This window comes from Varanus komodoensis, unplaced genomic scaffold (genome assembly GCF_004798865.1).
Source record: "Varanus komodoensis strain SLA01 unplaced genomic scaffold, ASM479886v1 scaffold17, whole genome shotgun sequence".
Lineage (NCBI taxonomy): Eukaryota > Metazoa > Chordata > Lepidosauria > Squamata > Varanidae > Varanus > Varanus komodoensis.
This window is the reverse complement of record NW_025335505.1, coordinates 21,294,545-21,320,966: the sequence shown is the minus strand read 5'-3', so window position 1 is coordinate 21,320,966 and position 26,422 is coordinate 21,294,545. Positions and strand designations below refer to the sequence as shown.

Below are 26,422 nucleotides of genomic sequence, written 5' to 3'. Positions count from 1 at the left end.
CCCAGTTAATAACCCAATGAATTAAGAGTCTTTCCTAAAAAAGAAATTAAATAAGGAACCCATGAATAAATGATATAAACTAATCTAAAATAAAAACTAGGGCCATGTTCAAAACAAGGTTATCAAGGAAAATCGATTGTTTAAATAGCTGGAGAAGAGATACGTCTTTGCCTGGTGCCAAAATGATAATAGTGATGGCATCAGGCACACCTCTCTGGGGAACCTATTCCAAAGATAGGACTCAACCACCAAGAAGGCCCTTCTTCTAGCTGCCACCCCATTCACCCCCCTGGGGGATGCCTCCTTGAAAAGGACATCCTCACTTAGTAGATGGGTAGAGACATAGAGAAGCAGTCCTCTTTCCAAGAACATTCTCTGTCCACTAAAGGATGCATTTTCAACAGCTTGTCTGATATTTCTGCTTTAGTACTTTGTCACTGCAGTCTGCCCAAAACCTAAGGCAGGTTTTTTTCTAGGCTCCCCTATCTTTATATCCTATCTTAACAATATCACCATCCACCCTGCTGAACAGCCTTGATATTATCTGTAATTCTTTCTTTTTCTTACTCTCCACATTCAGAGTGTTTATAACTCATGTTGCCTTTCTCATTTACATTTTAAAAATAGATTCTTCCTTTCCTTCACCTTGGCTATTATAATCTTCTCCTCTCCACTGATCCCACAACCTCCATCCAGAACTTTTCTGCCTGTATCATTCACCTCTCTAATTGAGGGTGAACACCGGAATACTCCTTAGGTCTCACCACATTGGATCTAGAATGTGCCTTACTTTCAAAAGTCTCTGTGATCTTGTTCTCTGTTGCTTCACTTTCATATTCTAGTGTGCCTTGCCTATGAGCTTGATCACTTCAGCCTGCTCTCCTTCACAACCTGAAGTGCCCTTGCTCCTACCTTTTGATACCTTTTATTTATTTATTTTCCAATTTATATCCTGCCTTTTTCCTACAAAGGGCTCAAGGCAGCTTACGTCATTCTCCTCCTCCATTTTATCCCAACAACAACAACCCTGTGAGGTAGGTTGGGCTGAGAGTCTGTGACTGGCCCAAAGTCACCCAGTTGGCTCCATGGCTGAGCAGGGACTTGAACCCAGATCGTCTGAGTCCCAGTCCCATGCTCTTAACCACTACACCACACTGGCTCTCTTTCCAAATGGATGCCATTTGCCCAGACAGCTTCAGCTATTGGGCAGTATGCAAAAGTAATAAATAAATCATATGCCTGAGACTGTCTCCTAGACCAACTGTTTTGTACTGCCTCCCATTTCAGTAAACCCCTACTTAGAATCCACCCTTTTTAGGGAGAGACTTACATAGACTATGGCAAATAAAGCAGTTTCCCTGGTATATCTCAATATGTCTGGCTGAAATAGCCCAAATTATCTGTTCCATCTCTTTCCTTTCTTTGTCATTTCCTATGTGTTGAATTTTAGATGTAAGCTTATCAGGGCCTACACCTGTCTTCTTGTATGCCGGGCCATGTGTGTTCATGGAGTTTTATGAACACATTAAATAAATAAATGTAAATAGGGGGTTGGGTGTTCATTATATAGCTAATGGCTTAATCTCTGCTTAACATGTATTTATCTCTATTTTTATATAAATCAAAGTAATCTCCTATTCTGTTTGAATTACAGCTAGAACTAACATTCAGCTACTTGGAAATTCAAGGGATCATCTGCAATAAACCAGGCCAGGTGAATATTTTAGTTCTAAAAGGATTTAATAATGCAGTAATATTATCTAGCAGCTTAGAAATATTTAATAGGTCTACTGGGCTCTCCCATGCACCTATCTGGGTCCGGTCCTATACATGTTTTGACAAGAAAGAAGCCCTGGTATTCCTAACATATCCTAGCCAATGTGACAAGCTAAAGGAATGCTGCGAGTTGTATAAGGCTTTTTCTGCCAAAACGTGCAATGAATTGTACCCATAGATGAAATAAATGAAGAAGGGGTTTATTTATTTATATTTCATTTCTGTATTGTCCAATAGCTTGATATGGAAGAAATGTACATGCAGTACCATTAGAATGCTGTTAAAGCAATTTGATAAGCACTTAAGCTGTTGAATTGGGAAAGCTCTGAAGGGATTACGAATGAATTTTTTAAAAAAATATAGAAATATATGTGCACATTGCTCTTGGAAGAAAGAGGCAAAGCAGTGGTGCTTGGTCCAGTGTGTCACTTGGGCACTTTAAAGGACCTGTCTTTGGTTGTCACTTTGGATACTGAAAAAAGTCTTTGAAAAACATTGGAAGAAAAACACAGACTGCAAAAGGAGTTGTACTCGGAGCAGGAAAGAATGAGCCAGGGATGATCTTTCCAGGGTGCCCATTGTCACTGGCAGTGGCCTGGGCAGATGCAGCAAGAACGGCGTAGGGATTTTGGCTTCTTGCAGCCCATGATGGGCTTGATCACTCCAGTTTGGAAAGTGCAGTCAGCTGTCATGGGTTCGGCAACTACTGAAATAATCAGGGTGGCTGGTTGGGGAAAAGCTACTCACCCCAAAGGAAAGTGCTCTGATTCATACAATGCAATAATTCACTATGGCCAGTTAACCCTGGTGGCCATGCAGACATGGGATGGTGGGGTTCAGAGAATGGGTGTGTTCATGTATGAGAGCTAGTGTGGTAAGAGTGTGGGGCTGGGGCTCAGGAGGTCTAGGTCAGGTCCCCACTCAGTCATGGAGCTAACTGGGTGACTTTGGGCCAGTTACGAATGCTCAGTCCAGCCTACCTCATGGGATGGTGGTTGTAAGAATAAGTTTGAGAGGAAGAGACCTATGTAGGCAGCCTTGTGTTCCTTGAAAGGGGAAAAACAGGATAGAAATACAATAAATAAAATAATGAAGAGAGAAATGTCACACCAACCCAACTGAGCAGTAAGCTACAGTAGGTTGGATAGCTCTGTGAACAACCCATGGTGCATCCAGCAGGGCTCACCATGTGTTGTTTTCCCCCTTCTTCCCGTGTTGGTCCTCCAGTAGTTCTTCCAAGGGGCCCTGACTTGTTGACCCCTTCACTCCATCAAGCACACTGTCCCAGAGAAGTTCCAAATATGTTTTTAAAGGAAAGAGAAGGTCAGTTTTAGCCCTCTGTTAGTCAATGTCCAGATTTAGTTCCTGCTGCTGACCACAGGTACCATTCTGCCCCGCTCCCACTCCACAACATTGCCTTAGCGTCCCTATTTCTCTGCTTGTGCAACTGTATTCCTGCACGGTTATGCATGTGCATGTAAATATAACAACATTTTGCAAAACAACATTTTGCATATGTTTGCCCAAAAAAGAAATGTTTCCCAACCATTTGACAGGCCTTCCAAAAATTTTTTACTAGGCACATTTGGTTTTAGGGTAGCATTATTCAATATTTCTTCTAATAATTGGTACCAAAGTTATATTTGGGAGGGGCGGGACATTGTATTAAATAAGTTTGTATAGCCTATCTCACATTTCCCCATATTTGTTATGCAGCTGATTGTAGAAACTGAAAAATGCAACATTTCTATGAAGCTGACTTCATCTGAAGATGTCCATGAAGTATTGGCTCATGTTGGAACATGTCTTAGGAGGATATTCCCTGGTGTATCTCCAGTGTAGGTACTCAGGAAAAGTGTAACATACATTGAATATCTAGTTATTCAGCCGGACATGCACTTACTTGCACGCTTACACCCTCCCTCCCTCCCTCGCACGCACACACCCCTGTGCACATCATTTTTGTGATAGTAACATACTTTTACAGTTGCTGTGATCATATGCATTGTAGAAGAGTCTCTGTATTCATTACCTGGTTCACATGGAACACTTCTCTGGGGAACACTTCATAGAGATAAAAATGTTAGCATTTTGAACCAGTCTTGGGAGGCTTCATCTGGGGAATCATTGTGTCAAATTCTGCGTTGTTACAAATTCTAGCTCAAGAAGTCTGGGACTTGGTCAATGAGAATGGGACAGTAAAAGCATATTTTCCACCTCAGTTGATTATTACCTTCAGGCTTCTGACATGGACCAGAAGCCGCTTATTGTGAATAGCTGTAAAATGGTCAGCTGTGTTTCATATATGCATTTTCATCTTGCTTACAGACGGATAATGAAAAAAGTAATCATGGAACCCCCAGAAAGACTGGCTAATCTCCAGACACTGTGGGACAGCCAGACTGTGGCAGAATTAGGGCCATGTGGTATGTGTGTGTGCTTTTTCAGATTGAAATGTGTAATTGCTGCATTCACCAGTACTGGCAAGCTTTATTCTATTTCTGGTGGAGGTTTTGCTTTTTGGTAAAGTATAATTAGCCGTAAGGTGTAGTTAAAATGGAGTGCCATAGGGATGTGTGTGGGAAGATGCTATTTTTGTGCTTTATGGTACTCTTCTGTATATTGCAGACAAATCATACAGTGTAAAGCTCAGTTTAGTTCATGTACCTGTAGTATATGTGCTCAGAAGAGAGGAAAGCAGTGTCTGTCTTTAATACATCATTTTGAAGGACTTATTCCACGTAGAGATAAATGGTTTGTGTTCCTTTTTTGTTTCTAGGAGGTTTTTCTCAAATGTACGCGTGTGTTTGTGACTGGCTTGGTTTTCCATATAGGGAAGAAGTTCAGTGGGTAAGTACAGACATCTAATCAGTCACGCTTATTTTTTGTTAGCTGTGCAAGGACCAAGGGGTAGAATCAGAATAAAATAAGCCAAAGCCAACACTTTTTTCCTACCATCCCAGCAATTTGCAAAACCAAATGAACTAGTTTTTCTGTAAAATATATTTCGTTGTGCTTTTTCTAACCAGGATGTTGACACAATTTATCTGACTCAAGATACCAGGGAATTGAATTTGCAAGACTTTAGCCATCTGGACCACAGGTAAACATTAAGATACTGTATAAATAGCACTAGGTTTGAAGCATGTTATAGAAGAGAAGCTAACTGAGCAGTTATTAGTGTTTCCCGTAATATTAGATACTATGTTAACTGTAGCTGGTTTTATATGCATGTGTAAACATATCCCTTTTTTCATATGTTCGCATAGGCATGCATCTGTTTAATCATAAACAGAGTTGGGAGTTTACTGTTACAGCATAACAGTATGTTCTTTGGTGTTTCTCTGATGTAACTGCTAGTATATCTTCTATCCTAAACACTTTTCTGCTTGCACTTATAGAGTGAGGTTCCCATGCATGCACTGAGGGGAGGCAAAAATTCTTCCCAGTAACAATTCTTCATCGTTTAAGGCATGCTGCTTGGGGAAGGGGTGTTGTAACTCTGAACAGAACTTATGCGAGGCTGCTTTTGGAACGGGGAGCCTAAAACCTCTATACATGAGTAGAACAGCTGCTCGTACATGCTTATGGAAGTGTGAAGTGAGTGTTTCTCTTGATTTGTCATACGCAATTCTAAGATTATTGGCTCTTTTTGTAGAAAATAGCAATGCAAATACAAAATAGGAATGCAAAATGAAAATAGGAATGCAAATACAAAGTGGCAATGGAAATAGAAAATAGCAATGCATGTGGAAAACAGAGTGTCAAAATATTGAAATGTGTGTGCTAGAAAGTAATAAAAAAAATTGCTGCAAACCTCATTTAAGACACTGGCAGAAAGTAGCTTATTGTTCAAGGCCTAGAAACTAGTGGAATATTAAACCATGCTAGATCCAGAAACTCAGTACCACAGCAGAATGCTAACACAAGTATATGCAGGATTGTAGAGGTAGATTTCCTTGTGAAGACCCACCTAACTGCCTTTCAAGATAATTTCATAATATTTCTGTATGGCTTCTTCAGAAAGCAGTCTAGTCTTTGCTCCCAGGTCTCTTTGTTTTGTGCTTCTATTAGCTGCAGGAACAATAATATCATCAGTTTATGATGGTGATCATGTTTGTTTATTATTTGATCTATATAAGTGCCTGGGAATTTTTTAGAGCCTAGCAGACTATCATGTAAGGTATTTGCTCTGCAAAACTCTAGCATGGAAGTCTTTTCAAGAGTTAAGTCCTCTTGCAAAGGAAAACTTAGACATGTTTTACGAACCACACTTGTCTGATTGCCGTGAGCAGGCTTGCCGTTATCTTCTAGCACCCTGAGGCAGCTGCAGGGGCTCTGAGTCCTGCAAGGATCTGCCATTGCAATATGTGCCTTGCACAGTAGGGGCTGTAGAGCTGTCATTTAAAATTTTCCACAGTGACCAGCATAATGCCACTGCAGGACACCATGGGGATTTTTTAAAAGCGGTGTCTCAGCTGTTTGCTGCTGCCCACGCCTACTAGCCCACAACCTGGAGAGCAATGGGGTTGGGATTAACCCTTTTGGAATCAGCCCTTCCAGCACCCGCAGACGTCCTTTCTCACTTAGACCAGTTCTGCAGGCTGGCCGGGCCCAAAGATGGTCTGCAAATGCTTGCAGCGCACCTCTTGTGCAACTGGCAGCCTTCCTCATCAGCTCCATCTGCCCAAAGAGCAGCTGCGCATGTGGAAGAGGGGCGCTCAAGTGGCCGTGCCAGGCACCGTTCCTGGCAAGCCGCCTTCTTGGCGGCAGCAGCGGGAGAGAGGTGCTGCAAGCGGGTGCAGCAGGCACCATTCCCAGTGACCTGCTCTCCCCTCCTGTTGGAGGCAGTGGCAGATGCGGAGGAGGGGTGCTGCTTGCTTAGCACATGGGGCTTGGTTCCTGGGGAGCCCCCACTTACGCGGGGTGTACCCACCAGGAACTCTGACTCAGGTTCAGCGCAAAGCAGGCCAAAGTCCAGGGACTGGAGCCCAGGGAATCTGATGGATCACCACCCCCAAATGGATTCCCCATGCATCCCTAGAGAGCAATATGAAGAGAAGCACCACTTTGTCAGGAGACTTCTCAGTCCTGGGCTCAGCTCTCCAGCTCATTATTGGGTATCCGTGTTGACACTGCCGTGTAGCTGGAAGTCTTTGAACATGTCACACTTTGTCTGCTGAACTGAGATCTCAGAATGGAGGAGAAAAAACACCAAAACTATAGCCTGTCTCAGTTCAGTGGAAGCCCCTTAAGTGGAGGGACTGGGGAAGAATTTGTGAGTAACTTCTTCTGTTTTTTTTGGACAATCATATATGTAATGGCAATACAATCGATCATGATCAGCCTGATTTATCCATTTGGAAAGCAGAAGCATAAAAAATCTCCCTTAGTACCAGCTTCATTGCTAAGTTATAATTTGGTTTTGTGGCAGGTCCCCTGTTGCATTCGTTGGTTCCTTTCCTATTCGCAGGATCATGCTTTGCTGTCTTACAGCCTCAGACTACAAAAGTTGGCAGGTAGTGGAGTTAGAGTGCTTCATAATCATTTTGTATTCTTTTATGTATCTCTTTGTGATATGCAGTTTTGCAGTCATCAAAGATAAAACCAGTGGGAATCTTAATAGGAAGAAGTAGCAGAAAATAGTATTGGTTGATAACTAGAGGAAGGAAGGAAGGAAGGAAGGGGGGAAATACCCAACTTCTTTGCAAGGTAGGCAGGAACTGGATCAACAGTAGGCTGCTGCTAGCCTCTTATTTGGTGACAAGATCTCTGAGCAAAGAGAAACCTGAGGTTCCTGGACAGATTAGGGGGTGGGCAGAAGTGGGAGAGAAAGGTAACTGATCCTCCATCACTTCCCCAGCTCCCCATAAAACCAGATTAGGCAATCAGCTATGAAGCCTGAGGCAACTGAACTTAGTTGGGCAGAACCAGGAAGCCAGACTGAGGTCATTCTAAAAAGTTTATTTAAAACAAGAAGGACAAAAAGTGCAAGAAGTGGATAAAGGGAGAAAGGGAAGAGAAAGAAGAAATGAATACAAATCCATTGTGCCCAAGACTGTGCAGACTTGTTTGATACACCAACTTTAAGGAAAATAACAAACAGCTAACCATGCCTCACACATTCTCTAAGGAGTGGGGTCTCAGAGAATAGAAATTCAGTCCTGGTTTGCTCAGCAGGTAACCTTCTCTAGGTTGAATCGCTGGCAAACGACCAAAGCCTCAAGCTCCTCCACCCTTTTTATCCTCTTCCTTGCAACAGGTCACCTTTTCGCTTGCTATCTACTTAGCCATCTCAGGGAAAGGGCGTCATGCCACCATTCTTCCATCTGTGAGTTACTGGGAGCAATTTTGCAGGGCTCTCTGCCAAGGTCAGATTGCCTTGCATACCTCTGATAAGCAGGTGGTCCATCATTGTGGCCCTCTCAAACCATCTTGTAGAGCTTTCTAAATAGAAGACATCTGTCTGCTTTTTAATCCTTGGATGTCCCAAAATGGGACTTTTTCACAAAACCCAGTTTGGCATAGATATTAAAATTGTATTTCTATTGAATTTCCAAAGCTTTTTGTAATTGGCTGCTTCCTAAATTAGGTAGGGATGGGCTTACAAGCAAAACTCAAACTGACTGATATTATTCAAATTCCAGTTTGAATTTTTGATACCTCATGCCTGTATCAGACACTTCCTCTGGTCTAAGTCTGTAAAAGATTTACTTTTTCCTTCCACGTGAACATTCCTATTTTCATATTTGTTTTCTCTGATATACACATGAGTTGTGTACATTTTTGAAATGATTGCATTCTTTTCTCACTGATTAAGGCATGTTTGTGAACCTTTTCCAAAGTTTTTTTTTTTCAATTGTATGCATGGTGTCAAATGCATTTTTAGAAATTTGTAAATCATACCACAAGCTTGGAAATATACAGATTTAGATTAAAAATTGCTGTTGAATCCACATTAGCCCCTGAATGTGTAAACTAGGTAAATTTTGATTACAAAATGAATGGAAACAAATTTCTCATGCATTCCTACCCTCAACTCAGCTCTAAAACCATTTAAAGGCAAGAACAATGCAGAAAAGAGTCTCAGCTACTTGTGGTGGCTTCGAAAAATACTTCCAAAGAGTATGTATTTGTTTCAGATTGCAGTAAACAGTGCACAGAAAAACAGGGAGGATATAATTTGCTTTAAGTAGCAGTAAAAGGCATATGCTTGTTCAAATATAAGCACATGTTAGAATGGGGTAGACTTACTTCAGGCTTGCTAGATCATCTTTTCCTTTCTTTTATAGTAGCCTGGTGCAAAATTAAACACTTCGGAGCTTAAGAATTTGTTTTGATGACCAGGAAAATGGAACTGAATTTAGTCCTTTCATACATAAGTCTAGTCCTGGTTATTCCAAGCTTTCTGTATGTCAGCTGTATAATTTAGTACTGAAGAGGAGTCATTTTCTTGGTGCCATTGTGTGCACGTTCCAAATGTGTGCTGATCCACTACAAATTAGCCAGAGAGCTTCTAGTAAATGTAGATCTGCCTTCTGTCCCCCTTTAGGTTAGAACCTGTTAGAAAACTACCAGAATGCCTTTTTTCAGATATGAGGGACATTTACTACTGTTCATGTGGTGTAAATTGTTGGATACGCTTCTGGGGAAGAGTGCTCAAACTGGAGAGCAGTCATCAAGAAATCAAAGCTTCAAGTATAATACGATGCACAGACATTTTGTTGCTTTTTGCTAGTTTTATGGCACATGATAGTTCTGTGTCTGTGGCCTGATGTACTGTCACACTAGACGTCATCCCCTTTTGTAGTGTGTTTATACTACGCAAGCCATCAGGAGCCAAGCCGCAAACTTCTGCATTTGCCTATAGCCCTGCAGCACAAAAATTAAGTCTCAAAGCCTCACACCACAAATACAATATTGGATACAGTTGCCGTGTGCTGTTTATATAGAAACCTATTTAGAGGGAATGCACTAGGCAGGTACTCTTGGCATACCTTCAAGGTCAGGCTTTCACTGACTCTTCTGGTGAGGACTATGAAGACTGGTAGATGGTGGGTGTAGGAATCAAGGGAGCAGAGGAGGGTGAGGCTGTCTTAAGACTGCCACCCCCAGATACTCAGGTAGACCATGGGATCGGACCAGGTTTGGAAGAAAAGGGAGGGGACAAAGGAAAGGGTGAAGATGAGCTCATGCCATGTCCGGTCCCTGATCCCATGACGTGGCTTTGAGATAGAAGAGCTAGCCAGTTAGATGGCTTGCTTCCGTCTCAGATGCAATCCGTTCTCCAGAGGGACCCATCCGGAGGAGTGGAGCCCAATGAAATCCAAATTTCATTTCCAATGGAGGATTTTCAGAAATAATTTCTAGCTTGGGTTCAACTAATCACTCATGCACAGTAAACTGCTCATGCACAGAGACTAGTCTTTCAATAGCTATAGCTATGAATTGCAATGAAGAGCTATTTTGCGAAGAGAGTGGGGTTTTTGTTCGTTTTGTTCTGTTTTTGTTTTTGGTAAGCTTGAAATAAGGGGAAACCTAGCTTCCAACACCTATCTGTCCCTTTTTGCTTACATGTGTATACAGGAAAAGTACACAGGCCAAAATGCAAAGAACTATTCATTATTTCTGCATATCCAAGGGCCTTTGAGCTCATGTTCCTTAAATAGCAGCCCCCATACCTCACAACTGTCCTTAAAAATGAGGGGACTATCAAAAATTGCAATATAGTTAGATACTCCTGCTAAAAAAAAAAAAGAAATCTGGTTAGGTATGCCTGAGGGAGACCAGAGACAAAGGTGAAGTAGTTCATTGGATCCAAGTCATAACTTTTTCGTAGCTTGCCTCTTATTTGGATTTATAGCTTAGCTCTCAGCTTAGGTTGTTGGGGTGATAAAACAAAACCACTGGTGATGACCTTGGATACTCGTACTCCCTTTTCTTCTCATCATGTGCAATCATAGTTCACTCAATTTGGACATTACTGAAAAATGGTAGTTTGCTAAAACCAGAGAGGGAAGGACTGAAGGCCAGGGTGAAGCATGTGAACCCAGACCTTGTGTGGCTAAATTGTGGTTTGGCTGCTAACGTACATCTTTCCCACATTTTCATGTATTTGATTTTTTTTTTATTTTAAGCCAATATAAAATAAGCCTTGCTTTCTAGTTGAAACTTGAACATGAAATATCTGGAAGAAAATATACAAATATTTTTAGAAAAACAATTTGTACTAAAATGGCTTGAGCTCCTGAGATTGCTTTAAAATCCATTGTACGGGTCAAGAATGTTAAATATATTTATATTAGCTATATTTGAATTTGTGGCATACTAAATGCTGTGGTAACACTTAATGAGATTTCATCATGGCTAGCATGCAAACATTTAATTTTTCTCCATTTAATGGATTTGCTGAAGGGGCAGAGTATATCCAATTAAAGAGTCTAGAAATAAAAGAAATAATTCATGCTATATTTCTACTTGTAACATCTCCCCTGTAAGTAGAGCAGTGAACATTTGAAAATTTGTATTATTTTTTGTAGGTGTTCTGTATACTTTGAATATAACAACTCTGGAAGAGAGATGAGAGGGAGGTTGGCGGATTCATTCCGTTTCAGTTATGTTAAATCATTTAGCTGCCTAAAGTCTTTTAGCACTCACTTACGATTATTATGTTGATTAAAAGTGACACAAACTGATGAAAAAGTAAATTGTAAATTGGTAGCTGAAATTGCTTCTGAGCTAGGTTGCCTGCTCTGAGAAATGATAATAATAAAAAAAGAATTGCATTTTTCTTTACCATTTACATGTTCTTAGAGATACATACATTTAGGAAGTGCTTTAAAATTTGCATTTGTTACATATTGGATGTACTTTGGCTAAAATAATAGTACATTAACAAAATCATTTTGTTGGATAAAAATGTACTCACTCTTATAGTATACACATTGAGATCAGTGGGAGTTGTTAGTCCTGTTGAGTTCAATGAGTCTACTCTAAGTATGATTAAAACTGGTTCTAATCCAGTTGCATGAATTACCAGATAAAATACTGTATTAATTCATATCAGATAACATTTATAGCTCACTTACTAGATAAAGGATAACCAGCTTGTCATTTTCTATCAGGATTAGTTCTTTCTTTCCACATATATGAAGATTGTCTGCTAGACCCTTTCAGCTTGTGAAGAGAATAAAATATTTTCTAAAATTTTCCTCTGTTTCAAGTCAGTTATGTGCTGAGATTTTTTTCAATGTGGTACTTTCCCTTGCAGGGACTTAATACCAATAGTTGCAGCTATGGAATACAACCAGTGGTTTACAAAGCTTTCCTCCAAGGACCTAAAGTTAGTAAGTATTGGAAAAATGTTTGATTATCAGATACATGATTTTTGGACCTAATTTTATTGAATTTATAACAACTATGAAAATGTGGTTGCTGCATTTCTACCTGTAGTTCACTTGCAAACATGAAATCATCTCATTTTTGCTATTATAATGAAACAGGACATCCCTAAGTGCACCAACGATAGTTCAAGATGGATTAGCTTAGACTTCTTCCTTTTTTAATGGCGTGAAAAGACCCATCAAAGTCCGTTGGTTACATAATTCTGGCTATGATGTACACTTGCAACTAGATTCTTCAGACCACTCCCCAGGCACCTGACTTCATACAACTGGATGAAGGTGTTCCCAGCCTCAGTTTCCTCTTGTTTTAGGAGCCCATTTGTAGTACAGATCCTTTTCTGTATATAGTTTGTTTGTCCTCCTTAATCCTTGCCTATGACCCTCCAGATTCTGTCTAGAGACTATAGGATTGCTCTGTTAGTTAATGTCTTAGATTGACCAATAAAAGCATAAATGTCGAGGAGATGTACAGACATTTAAAAATATAATATTACAATCAAAACTGTAACAAAATAGCTCAAAATTAATCAGAAATGCATTAGTACATCTCCCCGACAACTATGTTTAATAGACAATTAAAAAAGTTAAATAATAGAGCCAATCCAGACAGGATCCAGAGGACCACAGGAGTTTTTGTAATCCCAGGTACAATTCAGAAAATAGTCATAATGTCAGAGCTGGGACTTCCCACCTCTGACATCTGGTGCGGCAAGAACCGTGCTGACTGCCTCTCTGGTCACAAGAGAGACAGAAGAGAAGAGGTTTAGTGGGGATTCAGGGAGGGAGGGGAGGAGACTGGCACTGCCCTACCTCATATGTCCCAAGGTCAGAGGGGGATATATATCTTCATAGGTTTGCTCCCTAAACAGTGTTATTTTTGTATAGTAGGTTTTTTCATGGCAAGTGGGTGAAATTGGGCTATACCTCATTTGTAAAGCATATGATGATGCAAAGGCTAGATGATTTTCGATAGTTTTTGAAAAATGAAGTACATACTAAATACAAGATCAAGATGATCACACAGAATACTCTAAAGGCTGGCAAACAAATGCAAGAAAAGCAGCCCTATTCTGTGTTTACGTTTTGTCTTGCTGTGGATGCAAGAATCGCCCTTGCAAAAGCTGTACTCATGGAGGCAGGAAGAATAGCGATTCACTGAAAATTCAGGCACATTTCCCCCTCGGATGTCCTTGCAAATTTATGCTGACCTCATGCAGAATGTTCCTCAACCCACTCCTTTCTATGTGATATTGGCTTTGATGTGGATTGTCTTTGTGTGGATGCTCACTTACAAAAATTCACAAGTACCACTGAGGAGACCCTCCACACCAAAACAGTTCCTGGCATCTGTGTCTTGTGTCACTTGCTGCTGTTATACTTGGATTGGCTGTTATATTTTCATTATACTTAATATTATACCATTATTGCTATGGCAGTCCACTGATGTTTGTGAGCAGATCCTGAGAGTGGTGAGCAGATCCAATAGACTGGAAGAGTTAGTACTGGAAAACGCTGGTCTAAGAACGTAAGTATTTTTTTTCTTCCTTTTAAAAAATGGAATCATTAAAGTACTTAATAAGATGCAATAGTGTCAGAGGACACTGAGCCTGAGACTACAATCCCATCTATCCTTAGCTGGGAGAAATCCCATTTAAACTCAGTGTGGGGCTTACCTCTGAACAGACGTGTGTAGGATTGCACCATACATTGTTAAAATGTACAGAATAAAAATTCTGTTTTTGTCTAGACAACTTCATTGCAGGTCAGGTGAAAAGCATGCAATGCTGGAACCCAGGTGCATGGGAAATCTGAAAATAAGATCAGTGAATTATTAAAAAGAAATCTTAAGTGCAAACACGTCAGTCAGGCCAAGGAGGTTGTTGTATCATGGGAACAACCATGAAAATAACCTTGTACAGAAACCTTGTAAATGCATCAGAATGTACTTATTTCTTTATGCAGTATGTGTACTCTACCTCACGGAGTCTCATATAACACAAGGAAAATGCTAAATGTTTTTAGTAGCTCATTACTGTTTAGCACCCCAGCAAGAAACACTGCAAACTGTGCGTGTTACTAAAAATAGGCATGGTATCCTTCCCAGTCTTTGCACGTGGCTCATGCAGCGCCATGCAGAGAAGCCCCGCTGTATGCATATTACAATGCGTGTATGAAGGCATCCTTAATCTAAACGAGAAAGGTAGAGGGCAACAACATTGTATACAGCTTTCCTGTGCACACATTTCTCAAGTCATCAGTTCTTCTTAAACATACTGTGATTCAAAAAAACATAAAATCCTCCTGTCTTTCTTTGGTTTTTTCTTAAAGGGATTTTGCACAGAAACTGACCAATGCCCTGTCCCATAATCCCAACTCAGGACTTCATACCATTAACCTTGCTAGCAACCCGCTGGAGGACAGAGGTACTATAGCTTTTTTCCTCCCCTAATACAAAATTTATAATCATTTATAGTATGAGTTTATTCTTATTGGGTCTGAATAATACGGTATTCTGCCTTAGATTATTGCTTTGTAAATATCTTCTGTTCATAGATGACCAGGAAACTCTGACTCTCTTTTTTGTCTAGCTGTACTCTTTTAGTTTGGAAGTAAACCAAGCAAGCTTTAATAGTTATAGGGCTCATCCATTTAACTAAGACTAGCTTGTTTTAATTCCAAAGAACTTGTAGGCATTTAAGACAACTAGTTTGGAATGGAGAAGGACGACTGCCCACAAATTAAAGAAAAAAATGTTCAGAGTTCCATAATATTCACCCCAGATAAAAAGGTTACTCTTTCCATTTTACTATTTCATATGATTTTGAGCAAATACTCATTATTTGTGGCTGGTAGTATTCAGCTTAAATATTACCACATATTTTTGACAAAGTATTTCTTACTGTCATCATTACTGTACGAATGTAGAGCCACCAGTCGGGGCTGCAGTAATGAATGTGAGTGCTGACATTTCACTGTATAGTACAACAGTGAATCATGTTTAAGTCCCTACGATTTGATCTAATTATGAAAAGTATCAGTTAAGTGATTCACTAGGCCTGGATACTTGTCAATCATCTGATTTCATATTATTTCTTTAGATCTACATGCTTAAAATTTCTTATGCATATATCAAAGGGTATACATTCTAGTTTGTTTCCCTATGTATTCCTGAAGAAACTACATATTAGTTGTGCTTTTCTTCATAGAAGTATCAGTTTCATATAAGAAAGTTAAATAATGCTGTCCTTCCTTTTAGGGGTGAAACAAAACAGATACACTTTTTAATTTTACCACCAGTAGATCCATTAACTTCAAAAGAATAATTGTCTTTACTGTTGGAAACTCATTTACCTACAAGATAAATTCCATTGATTTAACTGGTACATATTAACAGTAAATGTGCTTAGATTCACAACCTAAAAGGCAATCCTGCACTACAAACTCATCAGTCTTTCTCCAGTTTGAATTAGACTTCTTAGTTGGGGACTAAGTGACTTAGCACTCACTGATCAACAAGGTTACCTAGCAAAAGAGAATAATTTCTCTTTTGTCTGTGGTGCAGATGTGTGCTAAATGACAGCTAAAATATAAGAACAAGGCATCACTTTTATTACTGATATACCACCATTGGTGCTTCTTAGCCTCGCTTCTGCATTTCAAAGCAGGTTCTAACCCATTTTATACATTTGACTTGCCTGAAGCCAGGTCCATATTTGAGCAAGGTTTGAATCTAGCTTCTAGAGTCCAAATTCAATGCAGTGCAACTGGATCACATTAATTGTCAGTGTAGAAATGTAACACTGCTTACATTTTAAACGGTTCCCCTCTTTTGGTTGTTTGTTCTTTTTCAGGAGTATCCTCACTAAGTGTTCAGTTTGCCAAACTACCAAAGGGGCTGACACAGTTAAATTTATCAAGAACCTCATTATCACCTAAAGGTATGTTTAATCAAGGTACTTCAATATGGAACACAAATGATCCTTTTGGGGGCATCTTTTCGGCAAATTGCTTACTATTCCTAACTTTTCTAGCATGATCAGGCATATAAGATAGTGCTGGACCATACCTTGTATCACACCATTACCATTCAAAAATGTGTTTCTGTCCCACTGGAGGCTCTAGTCTAGACCTTAATAATGACCATTAAATTGAGCTGAAATTAAGTGGCAGAAACGACACAGTTAGATAGTGTCTGCACAGAGCAGTTAGATGTTCATCTAGTTGTCTGGCTCTTAATGGTGATCAAGGGAGAGACAGCTTTGTTTTTAGGATTTCTGTCTATGCTTTCTGTTTAGGTGGAAATTGCCAGGGTATTTTTATCCAAAGCTTCTGTGCACCATATCTTTTGTTATAATTAAGATATGTCCCTCAGTATTCCTAGAAAGATAAAAACTAACTTAGATGGGTCTTCTAGCAAAAAGTATTGTATTACTAAGAATTTGTGTTTGTGTCATCCTTCTAATAGAAACCAGTAATTTTCTCCCCTTAAAACAGATCTTCAGCTATCTTCTCTCTTAAAGCTTTGTGTCATTCTGCCTAGGTTGTCTTCTAAAACATTCATTTGGTCTGAAAACATTGTTTCATTGCCACAGTTGAAAAGTGTCATGAGAAGCCTAAAGGCTGAATTCTATTATAATTAAAGATTTGATCTAGGAATTGTTTTTTCCTGTTACCTAAATACTCATCCTATCAGTATATAAAATGCTTTATGAAACACACTGCTTTTAAAGCAATAATGAGAGATAGTACTGGAGAATGTTCTACTTGAGAAGAATTTGGTATTCAAGCCTTTTTATGCCTTTCAAAAGTGTATATAATTTGAAAACTCAGAAAGATTTCCATTTTATTTTAAATAGCAACCTCCCCACTAATATTTTTTTCAAGTTTAATTAGATGTCTTAACATGCACCTCTGGCAAATGTTGTAGTGAAGTGTATTACATTTCTTTCATATTAAAGTTTTGCTAATAGCTGTATGGATATATTATGTAAATCCCTGTGCAGAATTAGAGGCATGAAATCCATTGTCAGATAATTTGGTTGGTGTTCATCCTCCTCCGGTACAAGTTGCTTCTTTTCCCTCAACCTTATTTTTCACAGTCAAAATAGACATTTACATGGTTGGGTTAAATGTTGTTGCTTGATCATTTCAACTGACCTCTTCTTGTATTTTGAGGTAGCTGTAAAGGGTAGTATGAGTGCACACAACACACCAATGCATTAAGCCGCAGTGGGATCGTTTGGCAAAGTACCCATGTTAAGCCTGACACACGATTTGGGTACTTCGTTCCCTCCTTTCCCATCATTCTTCCAGGTTGTAACCCAGGAGATTATTTTGGCCAGGGCTGATATCCCTTTAAACATTGTTTTTTTGTCATGATGATTAAAAACAGAACTGGTTTTCACTATACTTTTAAGGGAAAGAGAAGAGCTGTCCTTTCAGAGTGCCTTGTGGCCCACTTGGAGGGACAGCCCACGGCTGCCCACTATTTTTTATAGATTCTTTTGTAACTCCAAGGCTGAAGCATTTATCTGAGTTATTCCCATTGTACAAACAGGGCTCTTTTCCTGAAGTGCGAAAAAGGCAAGTTCTAGACTCAACTGAATGCAGAAGCATGTGAATGGAATGGAATGCAACAGATATTACATAAAAGCCCTTCCAAGGGGTCACAGGGCACTTTGAAGGGACAGCTCCAAAGTGCCTCCGTATTAAAACGTTGTGATAGCAGGCTTTCTAGAGGACTTTTGTGATATCCATAAAACGTAAAGCAGGGGTGGCCACACTGAGGCTCGGTAGCCACATTTGGCTCTTTGACTTTGTTTTGCGGCTTGCTGCCTGTGACTGCAGGTGTCCCTGGGGACCGGCTTGCTGGCTGCTTCTGCGATCCACAGGCACTGGCTTGCTGCTCACCGCTGCCGGTCGCAGGCACTCACTTGCAGCTCGCAAACGCCTGACATTTATTGTATGTGGCTCTTCCACTGAGCAAGTCTGGCCTAGAATATAATTTAAGCAGTGTTTAAATATTTTCTGATCTTTTAAATAAATTGTCTTTATGTTGACACAACACACTTTGCTTAGCTGCTGCGGTGTCTCCTCCTCCTCTTCCTCCTCCTGTTTGTTCCTTTCCTCATTCTACTGTGTATAACTTGACGCAGCTTTGCATCTCAATCAGATTAGCAAAATAATTCTTCCACAGTAGCTTTCCTGGACCATTAAACCCTCCTCAATACTGTACTGCCTGTTAATTCTCTGCTAACTGCTTTCCTTGCTCCCTTTTTATTGACACTTTCTTTTCCATCATATTTGTCTGGCACATGTCAGTTAGTCTATAAATCTGTTACACAGAATGTTTCAAGAACTGCTCCTATTTAAAGAGGACTAGTTCACAGTATTCAAATATTCTTCTAATAATTTGTCTGGCAACTTTTTATTACCTTACAAATGAAATGCTTGTCTGGGATGGGATCTGCCTCCTACAGATATTTGTACTTGAATTATATAGTTTTATATTTTTGTGTTTTAAGTAGGCTTTAAACTTCCAATGTGAGTTGAAGGTGATCAGCATATATAAAATACGGTTTCCTCTTACAGTGCTGTTATTTATAATATTCATTGTTGCTTATGTGCTTTTGATGGGATGCAGAACAAGAGGTTGCTCAATTTTTCACCAAAAGTGTGTGTGCTGATGCTTTATGGAACACACCAAAAGCAGATGTCGATCGTTTCGTTACAGGGGTGAACAGCCTTTCACAGTCACTGAGTGCCAACCAGCTCTTAGCTACCACACTCACCCACCTTGATCTCTCAGGGAATGTTCTTCGGGGTGATGATCTTTCAGTAGGTCCTAATTTTTCCACTCTCTGAACTAAGCTGTTGTGTTAAAGTGATGACTGAATTCAAAACAAAATAGAAATTTAGACAACGTGCTCATCAGGAATCACAAGGGTCCCTTTTAGGACATCCAAGCTGGTGGTTCTTGTCAGAACCTAATGTTAAGGTATTCTTGTCCCTGTGTTTATCAGTTCAAGCTACAGAATGTGAGGTGGAGCACACATTCTTCTCAATATTCTTTGAATAGGAAGAATTGGAGCTCAGATTTATTTGTTAAAGTCTTTGGGATCATGTGCTTCTCTTTAACACTTCACAAGATCAACTTTCTGCAATACTGAAGGTCAGGAGGTGGCTCTGTTTTAAAATGCTGAAGCCCTGATATTGTGTGAACTTTTCTTCCCACATCTACACCTTTGCAAATCCATAAAACATAAGTCATGCAGTAACTATTTTCATTAAAGGAAATTGATTTCATGACTCAAAAAAAAAAAAAAAACCAGCGGAGATTTTGATATTAATGGACAGACAGATGGCAAATGGGATTGAGGTATTTAGTCATGCCTTACCTCAGTATTTGCTTTATAGTTTGAAAGATGTCCCTGCTTCCCTTAACCTCTAGTACATCACAAGCCTGTCCTGTATACACTACTATTAATCCTGAAAAGTTATTATCATGGCTGTATACCAATTTGGAATCCTGTTCCTTCAGGAGGTGTAAGAATTGCTCATAGCCACTTTTAATGCTATCTTTATTCATTAATAGCTAAATACCTATCATACAAGATGAAGGAAGGAGATGCTTTTCCACCCCTTGCAGAATCTCTGTCATATGAAGCAAGACAAATGTGTCTGGAATGCAGGGGGTGAGGCAAGTTTTGCCTATCCTGTGTTTCCCATTTTACACTGTAAAATTCTGTAACTCCTCCTATGTTCTGTGGAGAAAAGTAGACAAACTATGTTCGATGTGCAAGTTTTTCTACTCATCTGAGCCACAGTTTGTAGTTGGTTTGTTTTTCTTCACAAACATAAAATGTCACCCAGTTGTGTCCATCTGCTGACAGAGTGACATATTCTAGTGAAGAGGATTCCCCTCTCCTCTGCAGCTATCCATGTCCACCCCCAACTATGCTCCAGAGTGTTGGAGATTCCTACAGGGGGCAAAGAGGATTGAAAAGTGTTGTTGAATGAGTGGAAATGCACTCATGAAACACTGGAGGTAATGGATGTCGTAGAGCAGAACTGGCACAGCCACTGGGTAATAAGGTATATTCTAGGAGTGATTCAAGAACAAGGTCCGTGTCCAATCCTGTGACCCCTGGACAGTCAGATTTGCATAGCAGAGTGCTAAGAAACAGTTTCTTCCATTACCTTTCATCAAAAGAGAAGTGGGGCTTGTCACTTAGCTTAGTTTTATGCTATTTATTCTGTAAACAGGTACATCTGGAAAATAATCAGTATAGTCAATATCAAATCTCTTAAACAATGTACATAGATTTCAGATTTTCAAGTTGCTGAAATTACATCTGAAATCCCTGAAATTGTAATTCTGGGTAGAGGATGTGTTAATACAAATACTGGTCAGAACGATTGACCAGATACAAATGCAAGTTAATAGCTTTCCTTTTGCAAGTGTTGTCAATTGACTGGGGATTTTGTGTTGTTTGACTGAAAGGTGATTCCCATTTTAATTTAGTTTTGAGTTAAATAATAGCTAGTGCTTGCATACAGGTAGTGAAACTGTAGCATGCATGTCACAGCTGTAGGCTAGGGTGTTTTTTTTAACATTAACACTTATGAAATATTTTATGTTTTATGTCATGCATAAAACAACAGTTGCTTTAAAATCCAAAGACTAAAAATGGATGCTGCAAACAACTAAAACTGATTTCTCTCTTTCTTTTATAGTTCCTGTATAACTTTTTGGCTCAGCCAAATACCATTGTTCATCTGGATTTATCCAATACAGAGTGTGCATTAGACATGGTAGATTTATTTATTTATTTATTTATTTATTTATTTATTTATTTATTTATTTATTTAAAAGAACTCCAGCTTTTCTACTCCAAATTTCTATATGTATACCATTACTATTTCCTTTACGCTTTAGATGTGTGGAGCACTTCTTCATGGTTGCCTTCAACATCTTGCCACCCTAAACTTATCCAGGACAGTTTTCTCCCACAGGTCAGTATTAAAAAGATATTTTGGTGTGACTTAGTTGCTGTATCATTAATCTTCTGTTCTTATGTGCACCTTCTCTCTCCCCCCACCGCCCTCTGCACACATGATCTCAGAGAGCTTTATTTATGTTTTACTGCTTCTGAAATGTTCTGCCACGAGTGTCTTTTAGACTAATGTTCATTATGTGGTTTAACATAGTTAGTTGGGAACATATTAGCTAAAATACAAGAAATAGTCAACTATTTCTTTTATCTCGGTAGCACTCTATGGGAAGGCCGTGCAACATCCTTAAACAAATATTCTTGAAATGAATTGAGGCTGCTTTTAATTTGGCTTGAGCAGCAATTACCTACAGCTGATATTTTCAGTGATTTTTTTTTCAGCATCTGTTATGAACTTGTTCACATTTCCATGCTGTTCTGGACATTTTCTTTTTTCTTTGGCCTTGCAACTCCTGATTTATTGCCCCATATGTCAGTTTAGTCTCATTGGCTTTGGCTCCCACTTAACAGTTACATTGCAGTGATATGCAGTGATGTCATGAGAACCCATAAACCAAGGATGCATAACCTTTGTTTGCCCGATGACCATTTTCAGAGAAGCTCTCCCAGACTGCATTTGGCTGTATTGAATAGGCTACTTAGAAAGCAAATTTCTAAACTGTAAAATATTTGCACAAACCTAGAGTTTATTTAAATAGCTGCTCTATTTGTCATCTGACCTCCATTTTTACAGTTCTGCTACGGCAATAGAAATCATGCTAAGACTTACATATTCTATTCAAAAACCAACATCACCAAAATAGTGGCAGTTCTAAGATCAAAAGGCACCATTACATTGAAATAATTGAATTTTTAAAAAGAGGAAGAAGAAGAGGAAGAACTGGAAGTTATCCCTGAGAAGGATTTGCAGACACACTTCTGACTCTGAGAACAGTTAAATGTGTTAAAAGAAAGGGAATAGGAGGGGCACTCTTTCTGAGAGCTTTCAGATGAGCAGTTAAGGGCACAATCCGATGCTTGATCAGGCAGAAAAGAGTCTCCTAATTCCTAATACCCCCCAGCCAACATGAAGAGTGTCTGTTGCATGCAGCAGTTTTTCATGTTCACAAAATTTTATTTGTGAAGTAGCCCTTGTGTTTGTATTTATTGGGTATGGCTAACAATGTGTGAGGACTCTGTTTTGGAGGTGGCAATTGGTCAGATTTGCTCTGCTCTGCTCCCTAGATCCTGGCCCACTTTCTCTCTGCCTCAGTCTGCCTTTCACAGACCATTCCACCAGGGAGTGAGTCCACAAAGCTAGCTGCCCGAGCACCCTCTGAATTCTGCTTCCTCACACATGACTTGTAAGATTTGTGTATTTTGCACGAAGAATTGCATACTTTGTGTAAAAATGGGTCTGCTAGCATTCCCACGCATTCATGGACTTGACCTTAGTTTAGCTCACTTCCTGGCCAGAACTAAGTGTGGGAAAGAAGATTCTGGCAGACCCAGGAAAGCTGAATTCCAGATGGATCTTGTTATCTGTAGTTGTGGCCTACCTCTGTCACGTTAACAGTGCTTGGAAAAGGAACATTTTAGTATTCTAGAAATAATTGAAGAAATAATGGGTGCACATGTGATTAAAACAATACAGCGTTTCATTTTCTTTTTAAAACATAAGAAAACTATGCTCTTTTTGTGCTTGTTTTGATCCTTGTTTCTCTTAGCTGTGAAATTAACCCAGGAATGAATAACTTGTGACTCTTTAGGTATTTTGCTGACTAGTTGATGGGTTTTGTAGGCTAGAACATTTGGAGGGCCACATGTTACCCACTTCTGCATTGAACCTTGCACATGGCTAGGCGTGTTTTCAGCTGGTAGTGCTCATAGAGCGAGGTGTTTGAGAATGTTGAATGAATATTATAGGATTATGATAACAGCTAAGTACCTTTTTGAATTATACGCATAAGTATAAATACTGTGTTATGTAGGGAATAACTAAAAAAATAGATTCAGTGACTCATTGAATCAGTCGTTGATTCATTGACTTTAGGGGATTGCAATTCTCACTTGTTTTTTCTTCTTTATAGAAAGGGCAAGGAAGTTCTGCCATCATTCAAACAGTTTTTCAGCAGTTCACTTGCTTTGAAGCAAATCAACCTTTCAGGGACTAAACTCCCTCCTGAGCCTCTAAAGTAAGTCTGGAATATATATTGTCTTAAGGTTGTTCTATGCAACCCTGTAGTTGACCAGGAAAATAGATCATAGGTTCTGTTTGAATGTTCAGACAGGAATGAATGTTTGTCATTCCTGCATTGTGAGATTGAGAGTGGGTGTTTGGCCCGTACATGCAGAAGTTAGATGTCCGAGCTGGAAGATCCAGCAGTTGTTTGAATATGGGTTGTCTTGACCCTGAATATTCAATTTGGTTCTTGCGAAATGTAGAGGAAAGCGATAAACACCTAAGCAGTCCTGTATCTAGTTTAGAAGCTGATTGATTGATTTATAGGATTAAGATATTAGCATTGTTTCAAAGACTCTTAATAAGGACTGATTGTGAACATTTGTTTAGCTCTTTAACTCTGCTTTGTTGACCTTTTCGCAAATAAACACATTAAGGATGTTATAAGGATTTTGATCCTGTTTATAAATTATGTAGACACATCCAGTTTGCCACCCTAAAAGCAATTGTGAGCAGGAGTGCAGTTCTTGGATCTCATTCACAATTGTGTAAATGTGCATTATCACAGATTAACCTGTGGAAGAAAAAGATATATTTATTTTGGGTGTACAATATCAAATATTTCCCCCAATAAAAATTAGCATTTTTTCTGATAGGGGAAAATGCTCATGCTTGGGAACTCAAGTGAGGTGAAACAAACTTTGAGAAGGCATTTGACAAACCCCAACAAGCTCAGTCATTGTCTGTTCGCCCAGTCTTAATATGCTCACATGAACACACATATGCTGATGTTCTGTGCCATGGCTAACATTTGGTTCGATGAAATGCTGTTTGGTTTGAGAGTTATGTTACTGTATTATGGTTTCTATTTTATGAGCTATAAAAGCAATCTGTCTCATCTGATATTGGAATACATTAGATTTATACATGAATAGTTGTGTAATAGGTGCTTAACTAACAGTTAAACTGTGTTTAGCTGAAAGATGTTACCATACCAACTGACTTGAGAGATGTGCTCTTTTTTCCTCCAGTTTTTGGTAACCACTGTTTGCCACGATGCCTGAATGAGCAAACTATGGCTACTGTTTTGTTTCCATTCCAAACAACAAAGGAGAGGAGGCAATTTTGCATAGAAGGAACACATGTGGGAGCCTGTGCTGTTGCTTGCAGTCTCTGAACCATGGCTTGGCATTACATAGACATACCCCTTTAGATTTTAAATGCGAGTGTAATACAAATTAAGAGAGACCATTTCAAGTGCTTTTTAAGAACAGCTTTATACTTGAGATGGCTTATCTAATTTATTGATGCAATAATTTCCATTCTAGGATCTCATAATAATTTTAATTATTTTTCAGAGCACTCTTATTGGGTCTTGCTTGTAACCAAAATTTGAAGGAGGTTTTTTTAGATCTGAGTAATTGTGAGGTAGGAAAAAACTTTCTAATACAATCTATAATGTCACAATTACATTGCTGTTCTACTTTAATATGTGGATTCATGTAGTTATATGTTCCATCATGTTGAAGAAGTAATACGTGATTTCAATCGTTGCATGTTTATCAAATATGAATTGTTATGTTTATATGTGTATGAATGCACCTGCTTAATTGTTTTTCTGAACAGCAGAAATACACAGCAATCCTATTTCAAATGGGGGAAATCAGATTAAGTTGTTCATGCTACAGAGTGGCCTGCTTTTAGAAGAAAAACGTCCTGCAAGTATTAATAAGCAAAACAAGTCCTTGGGCACAACTAAAACGGCTTTCTGAGGTTGTGTTCCATTTCACCTTTTGTGATCACTAGAGTTGACCCATTGTGCTCTTGGTGGTTTATGTGAGTTTCAGTTTTATTAGCAGCACAATTTGAACCGCCCATTATAAATATGCTAGTGCCCATCCCAAGCCAAGTAAACACGCAAAATAATGCTCCTGCGGTATCTACCATTTCTGAAACCTGAGAGGAATGCATTCATAACAAGCGGAAAACCAAACACTTTCAGCTTCCTTTCCTTATTGCCAGCACTGACTGCTTCCTGCTTCACCCTGCTTAGAAAAAGGCTAATTTTTCTCAGCACCTCAATTTTATCTAGCAGCAAACATCTGACCTACTAACACTGAACTAAAGCTTCATTATGTTATACTGCTGATTTTAATACGGAAAATATTTTAGTTGCTAAGCACTGAAGTATTTGCCTTTTTTTCCTCCTTGCTTCCATTAGCTTGGTCATTGTGTAAGTACACATCATGCCTTACTTGCAGCTTTTTAACTGTTAACCTGGAAGCTAGTGCACTTCCTACCTATATACTGCATCAGTTTCCCCACCCTGGTACCACCCGATGTTTTAGATTTTAACTCGCATCAGTTGCAGCCACCATGGAATGCTAGAAGTTACAGTTCAAAACATCTGGGTGGCAGAACTGGGTTGGAGAGACCTGAACTACATATATTCCTTCTGCCATGCATCTTTTCCATTCATGAAGATCTGGTTGCTGATACTTGGCCATAGAATAGGCTTGATTATTTTATACAAGAATTAATCAAAATTTCGAAGAGTAAGGGCCTGGTTTGGTACTACTTTGGAGCTGTCCTCATTGCAGGATCAGACTTCGTATGCACATGTCTTTCAAATGTCCACATGCCTGTGTTTGGGAGCCCCCAACAGGATGCAAACTCCCCAGTGTATATGTAACACTCATGATTTAATTGTTTGCTGGAGGAAACATAGGTGCAACAATTTTGGGTGGAATGTAAACTATGGAACCATCCTGTGAAAAGATGAATCCTGGGCTTGTCTTTTGTCCACTATCCTTTCTCTCTTCCCAGATAGAAAGTGGCGAAGTGACCCGAGTAGGGATAGGAAGTTCCAGCTGGAATCCAGCTGTCTTGTGCTTCCCAGGCTTTTTCCCTGTACTTGTCCTGGCCAGAAAATGAGCCGAGTCATGATCAGGAACACTAGCAGGCCTCATCTTTGCACGAGGGATGCCAAGTATGCGAAGCCGACAAGTCATGTGTCGGGAAGCAGAACTGGGTGGATGCGCAGCCACTTAGACTTGCTTCCTGCCAGA

General features: G+C 39.4%; 1 protein-coding gene across 9 annotated transcripts in view; it reads left to right on the top strand.

Moving 5' to 3' along the window:
- The window catches only part of CARMIL1 (capping protein regulator and myosin 1 linker 1), a 161,228-nt gene that overhangs the window by 81,543 nt on the left and 53,263 nt on the right, over nt 1-26,422 (top strand). For all 9 annotated transcript variants that reach the window (XM_044426236.1, XM_044426233.1, XM_044426235.1 and 6 more), the window contains 14 exons: nt 1,655-1,714; nt 3,493-3,614; nt 4,105-4,202; nt 4,556-4,626; nt 4,806-4,879; nt 12,047-12,122; nt 13,616-13,704; nt 14,508-14,602; nt 16,031-16,117; nt 18,913-19,016; nt 20,916-20,993; nt 21,118-21,194; nt 23,263-23,367; nt 24,713-24,782. In XM_044426236.1, coding sequence (XP_044282171.1) covers nt 1,655-1,714; nt 3,493-3,614; nt 4,105-4,202; nt 4,556-4,626; nt 4,806-4,879; nt 12,047-12,122; nt 13,616-13,704; nt 14,508-14,602; nt 16,031-16,117; nt 18,913-19,016; nt 20,916-20,993; nt 21,118-21,194; nt 23,263-23,367; nt 24,713-24,782 — 1,206 coding nt within the window. The remainder of the gene's footprint in view (nt 1-1,654; nt 1,715-3,492; nt 3,615-4,104; nt 4,203-4,555; nt 4,627-4,805; nt 4,880-12,046; nt 12,123-13,615; nt 13,705-14,507; nt 14,603-16,030; nt 16,118-18,912; nt 19,017-20,915; nt 20,994-21,117; nt 21,195-23,262; nt 23,368-24,712; nt 24,783-26,422) is intronic.